The sequence below is a fragment of the Peromyscus maniculatus genome, chromosome 11, assembly GCF_049852395.1.
Source record: "Peromyscus maniculatus bairdii isolate BWxNUB_F1_BW_parent chromosome 11, HU_Pman_BW_mat_3.1, whole genome shotgun sequence".
In the NCBI taxonomy this organism is placed as follows: Eukaryota; Metazoa; Chordata; class Mammalia; order Rodentia; family Cricetidae; genus Peromyscus; species Peromyscus maniculatus.
Window position 1 is genome coordinate 8248921 of NC_134862.1, and position 11184 is coordinate 8260104.

Consider the following 11184-nt stretch of genomic DNA (forward strand, 5'->3'; position numbering starts at 1 on the left):
TGCACATGTCCATGCCATGGCACATATGTAGAGGTCAGAGGACAACTTTCCAAAATCAGCTCTCTCCTTCCACCATGTGGGTCCTGGGGACTGAACTCAGGTTGTCAGTCTTGGTGGCCAGTGTCCTTACCTGTTCAGTCATCTCATTGTCCTTCAGCGTTTAATTTCCAACAACAACAAAAATGACTGTTCACAATATAAAACTGGCCAGAGCCAGACGGTGGTGGCACACACCTTTCTCCCAGCACTCGGGAGGCAGAGAGAGGCAGGCTAAGCTCTGTGAGTTTGAGGCCAGCCTGGTCTACAGAGCGAGATCCAGGACACCAAAACTACACAGAGAAACCCTATCTTGAACAAAAGAAAACAAAACAAACAAACAAACAAAACTGGCCAGAGTAACAGAGTTTATGGTACAACACTATATTATTCCAGTTTTAAAAGATGCATGTATAAAATACATAGAAGATTAATGGCCAGGCTGGCAAGATAGTTCAGCTGGTAAGGGCACTAGCTGCCAAGCCTGACTACTCCCAAGGCCAGGACCCAGGGGGTGGAGAAAACCGACTTCCCAAAGTTGTCCTCTGACCTCTGCAAGTGTGCCGTAGCAAGAAGTGCTCCCCCACACTAAATAAATGGTATTAAACACGCACGCACGCACGCACGCACGCACGCACGCACGCACGCACACGATATTAGAGGAGACTTAAATTTGATTTTTGAGTTTTCTGCCTTTTGCTCTGTTTTTCAGTTACTTTCTTAAGTTTCAGCTGAATACTTTTTTAATTTGGCAGAAACATGCAAATTAGCAACAATGAATATATTACACACATTGTATGGATATTGTCACATAGTAGTTACTACAGAGAGGATGAAAGCATAGAAAGTAAAAAGTAACTTTTTTAAAGACAGGGTTTCTATGAAACTTTGGCCGGCCTGGAACTCACCATGTAGACCAGGCTGGCCTCAAACTCACAGAAATCCCCCTGTCTCTCTGCTTCCTGAGTGCTGGGATTAAATTCATATACTACCACACCAAACCCATATAACTCATTTTTAAAATTATAATTCTGAGAGCTTCCTTTCTCCTTTCCTTCCTTTCTTTGTAAAGACAGGGTCTCAAGCATCCCTGGCTATCCTCCCTCTATGTAGCTGAGGATGACCTTGAACTTCTGATAACTCCTGCCTCTCAGAGACCTGGGATTGTGAGTGTGTGCCACCACACTTGGTTTAGGAGGTACTGGGGATCGAACCCAGGGCTTCCTGCATGCTAGGCAAGCCCTCTGGCAAGTGAGCCATGTCCCAGCCCTTCTAAACAGCTGGATCCTGTAAACAGTCTACACTTTCTGTGATGAACATCCAGTACATTACTAGTCAGTCAAGACAATACATTGGCAAAACTGAGTCAAATGGAGTTAGACAGAGGTCAATCTTGGATGCACAGGAAGCTCCACAAACCTGGGAAACAGAGACACTCTGTCTCAAAACATCAAAGAGCACATAACGCAAAGCAGGCAGGGATGGAGGGAGTGTGGCTCAGCGCGGGAGGCACCGGCCTGCTGTGCAGGGGCCCTGGGCTCAGCTTCCATTGCTGTGAATTAATAACTGAATCTGTGAGCATCCAAAGGAATTACACCCCGTTAACTAACACAGGCAGGCGGATGGAACCACGGGGTGGGGCCTTTAACATCTGTGACGGGGAAGAGGATGTTCTCTTGTAAACTTGTTAATAAGACCTAGTATGCCATCAAACACTTTCTACCTTTCGCTAAATGACAGGGTGGGGCAGGATGAACACGACCGAAGAGAGGCCTTAAAATGGGGGCAGGGGACAAACACACAATGTCCCTGTTCACTGCTCACCCACCAGCTCACATGGGACACGGCCCCAAACAAGACCCACATCAGCTCAGTGGCCTCATTCCTTCACTCTCAAACTTAAGCAAGAAGGGGTGGCGGGGAGGGGGTGGGGTGGGAGGGCTGATGAGGAAAGAAACTGCCCAAAGAGAAAGTTGGCAGCAGTTAACCTTCACCGAGTAAGAAAGGACAATGACAGAAGCCACTGTGCAAACACACAAGGGACTGCTTCCAACTGGCTTGTCACCTGCCATCAATGGCCAACAGCCACCACAGAAGGAGTGGAGAGCATCCAGCCTACAGGGGTGAAGCCTGCCTTCCTCGGGGGCAGATTCCATGCAGGGGTAGCCCAGGCACTTCCATTCATCGTGAGCTATGGACCCGGGCAAGGTCAAATCCAAGAGGCAATTCTGCAGAATGGAGGCAGCTTTTTACCAGGGCTCAACTGCCCCTCCCAGATTCCGACTCACAACAGAGGAGGAACCAGTGAACTGGGCGATGGCAACCAGGTTCATTCTGAGGCAGTCCAGGAGACAGTGCTAACCATAGTCCCGTCCTCAGGACAGGCACCAGGGAAACTCTCCACCAGGCCCAAATCTCATCTGCAACCACTATACTTCATGATCCTAGCCCCATCCAATGGCCCTCAGGAGATCTGTTCATCCATCGCCTGGAGAAGGGAAAGTATAAAACTGTCTTCTACCTCCCGAAACCTAAGCAACAGAAACCAACAGGTATTTCTTTCTTTTCTTTTTTTTTTCCTGGGGAAGGGATGTACTTCTCAGGGACTGAACCTCAAACCATGGTGTGCACACTAAACAACGCTGTACCACAGAACTATAGCCCCAGCATGGGCTCCTGCTTCCTATCTGTAAGCACTTGCTCAAAGCATCTTTGAGAATAATCATCTGAACAATTTTTGTTCCCATTTTTTATATTATTTATTTATTTATTTAGTGTAAGGGGGGTGAGTCATACACATATCACGACATGTGTGGAGGTCACAGACAACTTGCAAAACTCAGGTCTCTTCTATCATGTGGGTCCTCGGGGAGTCAAACTCAGTACCTTTACCAAGAGCCACCTCACCAGCCCCGATTTCTATTCTGTGATCAACTCCTCCGCTCGGCAGTACTTCCTAACTGTAAGCTACGTAACTGGTTCATGTGTCTGACAAACAAAACTCTCAAAAATGGGAACATGAGGTGGTGAGATGGCTGATTGCTGCCAAGTCCATGACCTGAGTTCCACATGGTTAAAGAGAACAAACTCCTCAGACCTCGAGTGTGCATGCGCACATGCACACACAGATATACATAAACGTAAGCACACACACATACATAGATACATAACGTAATCACACACATACATACATATATGAACATAATGAAAAATTTTTAAAGGAGTATTGAAAGCTAGACACAGAGCACAAGCCACAAGACACAGTCTCAGCACTTCTTAGGAGGTTGAGGCAGGAGGATCTTGAGTTCCAGACTAACCTGGACTACATAGCGAGACTCCAACTCGGAAAAACAACAAAGAAACAAAAACTGGAAGGGTTGCACACTGGCACCACGCCAGGCAGGTCACTTACCTTCACCCTTTTAAACAAACCCCCAAATCAGACTTTCTTATTTTCCACAAGAAATCACTGAGGGCTGGGTGCTGGTGGCACACACCATTAATCCCAGCACTCGGGAGGCAGAGCCAGGCGGATCTCTGCGAGTTCAAGGCCAGCCTGGTCTACAGAATGAGTTCCAGGACAGGCACCAAAACTATACAGAAAAACCCTGCCTCAAACAAAACAAAACCCAGAAATCACTGAGGCTCTGAGAATAAGAAACAGCAGGTCAGCGTGTTAGAGCCACGGTGGCCAAGGCAGCCAGGGTGGAAGCCAGACCCCTGAGCTGAGGAGGATACAGGCCAGCTGTTACTCCATAAAGGACAGCAGACCAGGTACCAAAGTGTAACAAAAGCACCCCACAGTAATAGCAATCCCTGACTTTTGGAGGCTGTGTAAGGAAGGATTATTACAAGATGACCGGTACTTGACCTTCCTTCCTTCCTTCCTTCCTTTCCAGGAGTGTCATTCTGTTGTTCAGGCTGCCTCTACCCATGGAGTAGGACTCCAGGCTCACATCACTACTCCCAGCTCAGTTTGCAATATTTCCATTTACCCAGTGAAGTCCTGGTGGTCCTGTGTGGGAAGCCACACAGCACAGCTTAGCAACAGGATCGAAACCTGTGGCTGACCCCGAAGCCTGTACTCTTTCCAGTGTCCCATGTCACAGCTAAAGAAGGCCAACAGGGTCTTGGACACCGTCTGCTAACTACCCCACTTGTCCACCCACCCAGGTTGCACCCTTATGGAGGCCTCTACCTTGGTTGAGGTATGTTAAGGTCTCTTCATGTAACTTCACAGCTGGAGAGGTGGCGGCACACAGCACGTACTGTAGGGGCGGCAGGCGGGCCCCATTTTCAGGGGATAGCTGTGGTTCCTCCTGCTTGAAGATGGGCAGAGCCAGCACATCCCTGTAAAACACAGGAAGTGGTGAGATCAGAAGCGAAGCTCAGCAACACAGAACAATGTCGGGCGAGATGGATGCAGGCCATGGTACCAAAGATGACTTCAGAGTCCAGTGTGACACGCTGACCTACCTCCTTACCACATGGCCCAAATCTCAGATGCAATCACTATTTCATGATCCTAGCCCCATCCAGTGGTCCTCAGGAGATCTATTCATTCAACTCCTGGAGAAGGCAAATTGTAAAACTGTCTTCTATTTCCCGAAACCTAAGCAACAGAAACCACCAGCTATTTCTTTCTTTTTCTCTTTGAAAGCTATTTCTTTTCTTTTTTTTCTCCTTTTTTTTCTGGGGGAGGGATGTACTTCTCAGGGACCGAACCTCGAACTGTGGTGTGCACACTAAACAATGCTGTACCACAGAACTATAAGCCTGTCTGTAAGTACTTGTTCAAGGCATCTTTGAGAATAACCCTCTGAACAATTTTTGTTCCCGTTTTTTATATTATTTATGTATTTAGTGGGGGGGGGGCGAGTCACACACATATCACGACATGTGTGGAAGTCACAGACAACTTGCAAAACTCAGGTCTTTCCTATCATATGAGTCCCAGGGACTGAACTCGGGGAGTCAAACTCAGCACCTTTACCAAGAGCCACCTCACCAGCCCCGATTTCTATTCTGTGATCAACTCCTCCGCTCGGCAGTACTTCCTAACTGTAAGCTACGTAACTGAAGAGCCAGTGGCCTCCTCGCCCAGAGGGACACACACCTCCATCTCTTCCAAAAAGAGGACAACTGGCTTGTTTATTTGGGGTTTTCTGTTGAGGAGGAGGGGGTTCAAGGCAAAGTTTCTCTGTGTAGCCCTGGCTGTCCTGGAACTCGCTCTGCAGACCAGGCTGGGCCTTAAATTCACAAGAGATCTGCCTGCCTCTGCCTCCCGAGTGCTGGGATTAAAGGCGTGTGGGGGGGGGGGGAGGCGCCCCCGTTGGGGTTTTGTTGTTTGTTTTTGTTGTTTTTTGAATTTCTGACATGTATTTATTTAGTTGGTTATCTGGATGTGTGAGTGTGCACAGGCACACGTACATGTGAACAACTGCATATAAGCGTGTGTGCTAACACCAAGATCTTTTGGGAGCTGTCTCTCTCTCCACCGTGGGGACTCCTGGGATTGAACTCAGGTCATTAGGCTTGGTAGCAAGCACCTTTACCTGCTGAGCCATGCTGCCAGCCCAGAGCTCCTGTTTAAAAGCTCATAATGATCTCTCCAAAATACCATGAAGATAGAAAACCTTGATTTCGGTTTTCTTACCCAAGCGGCAAATCTTAGAATACTCAGAGAGCTGTTTCCTTCACCTCTACATCATGTTCCCTACACCAAAAACATCAGCCCTGGGCTGGGGAGACAGCTCAGTCATTAAAACATTTGCAAGCACAAGGACCGAAGTCAATCCCAGAGCCCACGGCCTACAAAAGCTGAGTGTAGCGGCACACAGCAGAGATCCCAGTGCTGGGGAGATGGGACAGGGTGACCCTCGAGGCTCACTGGCCAGCCAGCTTAGCCTACTTGTCAAATTTCCGACCAGTAGGTGACCCAGCCTCAAAAAACAGAATGAATGGTACCCGAGGATCACTACTAAAGACTGGACAGTCATAGTGGCCCACACCTTTAATCGAATCACTTGGGAGGGAGAGGCAGGTAGATCTTTATGAGTTCGAGGCCAACCTGATCTACAGAGAGTTACAGGACAGCTAGAGCTACATAGTGAGACCCTGTCTCAAAAGACAAAAACAAAACAATACTGAAGGCGGCCCTATGGCCCCTACACGCATGCACATACATGTACACACACCATCACATACATGTACACATCAGCCTCCAATCACCCTGTGGCAGAGGAATTGGTTTTTAGACTTTTTCAGGAGTGTATCAGTATGTTGCCCAGGCTAGCCTTGAACTCCCAGACTCAGTGAACTGTCTCACCTCAGTCTGCTGAGTTGCCAGGACTTCAGATAATGTCCTTGCACGGAACACTGAAATCCCTGAGGATCAGAATGACCTGCAGGCAGGCAAGGCTTAAAGATTCTAAACTATGTTGCCACAGAAACAGCTACCAAAAGGTGTCCCGCCCTATCTTGATGAGCCTCCTCCCTCCCCGGGTCTGGGCCATGAATCAGATCAGCTGACCCCACTTCACAGCCTAATCGCCAGTACGATGTGTTCCCTGTGCACCATCATAAATGAGTGTCCACAAAACACAACCCAGCACACACCCGGACAGCGTCTAACAGATTCTCAGAAAGCCTGCCTTTGGGCACACCTGGAAACCTTGCCCACAAGGGCGCTTCAGTTATTCCTGTCTGCTGCCCAGCTGTACCTTCACAAGAAACAAACCTTTCTTCCCCTTCTCCAGGCTGGGCAGTTATCAAGGAGCTCGGGAAGGAGCGAGCCATCCTGCTCACCTAAGAATTGCATAATTTCATGTTTGCCCAGACCATGTTAAGTTAATAATCCATGCACTGTTACTTTTAAATTAAAAAACAAGGGGGGTTGTTAAGAACCGTCACTCAACACTAACTTGTTTCTCTGGCCTGGTGTCCTTATTTGCCAAGGAATAAAAGTCACCAGAACATCAAACGCAAAGGAGAGGGAGGGACTGGAAGGCCATTCACTGTTCGGTGAAGTCAGAGGGCTTGCAGAACTTCTAGCAGAACAAAAATAATCATGATAAAAAGGAGGGCCGGAAGTTGTCAAAATGGAAGAAGTGGAAGTCCCAGGGTTCATTCCAGCACTGTGGAAAATAAAATTAAATTTAAAACATTTTTTAAAAAGGAAAGCAAAACAAAGAAAAATATCCTCACTGGGTCTATTTGAAAGTAAAAATACATAATAATAATAATAATAAAACAGCTTCCAGGAGGGGAGTATGGGTTGTCTTCACCCACTGCTTCCTCAAAGGAGCCAGTGTGGCTTTGTAGTGGCTCTCAGCCCCAATGTTCCGTCCTTCTCCCATGCAAAGTCCAAAGCCTAAAAGTATCTGGGCCGGCTCACAAACTTCCATGGCAGGCACAGATGCAGAAACCACACCTCTCCGAGTCTCACAAAACCGTCCCCTACTAGGATGATGTCTTATGCATCTAGCTTTCAAATACGCTTCCTTCAGCTCAAGGTCACCTTCAAATTCCTTTTTAAAATAGGATGAGATACCTAATGGCCACTCACTTCAATTCCAAAGAAACTACAAGCAACCCTGTAGTGTTATACAGTTAACATGTCTTTACTCTGAAGCATTTTAACAGTGGGCTTTGCATAACCCTCACCACACCGGGGTCTGCAGTCTAGACCCTAGGCTAATCGCCACTTACTGTGACCTGAGTTTCAACAAACAAACAAACAACAACTGAAGATACACCAGTGAGACCTGGTCAGTCCTTGGCTTGCTAAGAAGGGGGTGCCTTCCCAGAGGATTTCTGGACATAAATGAATCAGAAGCTGGAAAGTACAAATAAACAACAGAAAATCCAAGCGGGGAGATTTGGGGGTCCAAGGAAGCACTTAAGGTTCTGTAGCTGGGATTGACTTCTGCTTGCCAGTTCACGTTTTCCTGAGCCCACGTCCAACACCCTTTGGGTTAAGTAAGGCACATATAATAAACTGTGACTAGGATGGAAATAAAGACAGGTTGAAGCTGGTTCTGGCGAGTTCAGAAAATGAAATGCCTGCCTATTAGCCCTCCAGTCAGCTGCACCACAGTGGAAAAAGAATCCCATAGTCACCGAAGGAAAAGGGGTGGGGGTAGGGGGGGTCTACTTCCTAAAGCAGGGAGTTCAGAGAACTTTGCAAAACCCGCGGGACCCTCTTCGCTTGAAGTACGCCAAGAAATCCCCGCAGAAGAGATTTCAGTGAAGCCGGGGCCTTGGGGGCCACACCAAGCTCACCCGGGCAGGGACAGCCAGACCCCTGGAGCCTCGGCCGACAAGGGTGCAGCGCAGACCGGCTCCCGCCACCCACCTGTGGGCCTACCGGCCGCGAAGAGCAAAGAGCTGGGGGCCTGGCTTCCCGGGACACACGAGCTCCTGATGGATGTGGCAAGTTTATTTCTCCAACTGGAGAAGGGAGAGGGAAAGCTGCGGGACCCGGTCGGGGACGCTGCGAGCGACAGGGAGACCTCGGAGAACCGGCCCGCGGGCATCAACGCGCCGCCTCCCTGATCAGCCCCCCCCGGGGGTCTCCCGGAGGGTCCCCACCCTGGAGGCCGCACTGATCGGTCGGCGCCCTGACCCGGATCGCAGGCAGGTGCTGCCCGGTCTTACCGCAGGTAACTGCCAGAGTTGTGCTGGTTGTAGTGTTCGGGCTGCGTGTGCCAGAACAGCATGGCTGGGGCTCCCGCAGCACCGGCTGGGGCGTGGCACCGAGCTGGACGCCGCGTCGCAGGCCGTCAGCAGTGCACCCTAAAGCAGCACTCGAACCCGAGCAGCGGGCGGGCGGCGCCTTTTATGGGCCTCGGGTGGGCGTGGCATCCTGGGGCGTGGTTACTGCAGGTCCGCCCCCCACGGCTAGCGCGGCGGGAGGGCGGCGCTGGCCGCACCTGGCTGAGCTGTCCTGTGCCTTTCCCGGAGCTAGCTCCTGGCCGCTGACCCTGGGGACGCGGCCACCCTCGCTGCTGCTGCCTGCTCGCCTCTCAGCCCCGACGCTGAGCCCAGGGCAGATCCCCAGAGCCACAGGGCAGTTGTCAGTGGCAGAAGTACCTTGGCACTCTGGGTCGCCTTAAGGTTGCTTTTGTATTTCCTTGCACTGAACACTGATGCTATGGCTTTTTTTTTCCTCCCCTGTAGCTTTTTCTTGTCTTTAATTCTGTGGCTGGGCGTTTATGCAGTTCACTGCTCTCCTAACATACACAAAGCCTTGGTTCTAAGCCCAGGTGCGGTAGAACAGACCAGTTATCCCAGCACTGGTGGAGGCAGAAAGATCACAAGTTCAAGGTCATTTTCTGCTACACAGTAAAGTTACGGAAATGCAGGAGACCTTTCCGTAAAATAAAATAGACACCTGGGCGTGTTACTCAGAGCCCAGTTTGTCCTTAGTTGGAGTCCAGATGTGCCTAGCAAGCATCTGAAGAGAAAGTAGTTACAGAGACACGAGGCTTGTGACAGCCCTGTGCTTTGATGAGCGGGGCTCCTGTGACCTACAGAAGAGCTTAGGAAATGGGGTGAAGTGTCCAGGGCAACAGAAACACAGGAGACTGGGGTCTCTTCCCACTTCCTTAGGGTTGGTTTTTAGTTTACAATTCTCTCTCTCCGTCCCTACCCTACACCTCTCTTGAGGGGGGTTGGGGTGCGCGGCATTGTACCTTGGCATGCGTGAAGTTCAGAGGACAACTTGCAGGAGTCATTTCTTTTTCTATGCGGGTCTGAGGATCGAACTAAGGTCTTCAGGACAGGCAGCAAGCACCCTTATCAATGTGCCATCTTTCACTATGGTCCTCAGGATAGGCAGCAAGCACATTTACCATCTTTCTGGCCCTTTAAGGTTTTGATGTTGTTTATAATCTGCTTTTGGAAAGGTGAGCCTGGCTGAGTGTGAACAGTGGGCACGGGCAGGTAGGAAGTGGTACAACCCCTGGAGCTGGACCCACAGACCATGCCCCGGGGCCTCAGTCAGGGAAGTAACTGAGTGCAACTTTGGCGACCCGAGCCCTTCACAGCCTGACTGCAGATACACAAGTCCTCCCTTCCTTGCTGGCCCTGCTCTCTCTAGCTGCAGGTCGCTGCTCTGTGAGGCGCCACTGTGTCAGTCCCTCCCTGTCGGCCTCTCCAGGGACAACCTCTGCTGCACTGGATGCTCCTGGAAGTCACGTGTCTCCGGGGGGTGGGGTGGGGGTCAACATTCCTGAGGCTATCACACCCATTTCTTTAGATGTGTGACAATGCAGAGGCTATTTTAGCCCCAGAGACCCCATGGAGAAACTGGAAGAAGCGGTCACCTTTGTCTATCCTTCTCACTCTCCCAGATATTGATACTAAAGAATTCTGTAATGAACATCCTGACCACTAAGTTTCCCATTAGGGACTGTGACAGGTGCATGTGTTCAGGTGGAGAGCACCCGAGGAAATGCCAATGAGCCAGCCCTTCCGGAGGCTCCTGTCGTTCTAGCAAGGCCAGTGGGTGAGCAGCCAGCCGACACTGGCCAGTGTCACCGAAGACGTAAAAACTAGCCAGCCTAATCCCAGCACTTGGGAGGCAGAGGCAGGCGGATCTCTGTGAGTTCCAGGCCAGCCTGGTTTACAGAGCGAGTTCCAGGACAGCCAGCGCTACGCAGAGAAACCCTGTCTTGAAAAAAACAAACCAAAAAAACCCAGAAGTAAAAACTATTATGTGAACGTTGGGGTGGGGGGGGGGTGGGGGGGGTGGTGACGGCAGGACTTGGGAGGTTTCCAGGGTGTGGGTGGGTGGCGGTGAAGCTAATAGCACAGCAGCAGTGGACGGTGGTAGCAATGAATGAAGACCTCCAGGTGAGCAGGCATCACGTGCTAATAACTGGAGAAAGGGAATCCACAAAGACAAGCACGTGCCAAGGGCTCGGACCACGTGGGGCTAATTTACCCCTGGTTGGTAGTACCCTGCGTCTCTATTGGTTCTCTCCCCTTCCCTTCCAACTGGGCTCCTGAAGGCTTCTCATGGAAGTAATGCTGGAGTAGGCCCAGCCAGATCCCCAGGGTAGCCGGAAGCTCCTCCCTCAGCCCCAGGTCTGAAACAACAGCAAATGTTCCAGGCATCCCAGCCACTCAGTGCTCCAGCCAACA

General features: G+C 50.3%; 1 protein-coding gene across 1 annotated transcript in view; it reads right to left on the bottom strand.

Annotated features, from left to right (window-relative positions):
- Positions 1-8857, bottom strand: part of Tfcp2l1 (transcription factor CP2 like 1) — a 56254-nt gene extending 47397 nt beyond the window's left edge. Inside the window, exons 1-2 of the mRNA XM_006994895.4 lie at positions 8695-8857; positions 4235-4386 (exon numbers count right to left, since the gene is read on the bottom strand). Of these exons, the coding sequence (XP_006994957.1) occupies positions 4235-4386; positions 8695-8756 (214 nt within the window). The 5' untranslated portion in view covers positions 8757-8857. The remainder of the gene's footprint in view (positions 1-4234; positions 4387-8694) is intronic.
- Between the last annotated feature and the right edge of the window lie 2327 nt (positions 8858-11184).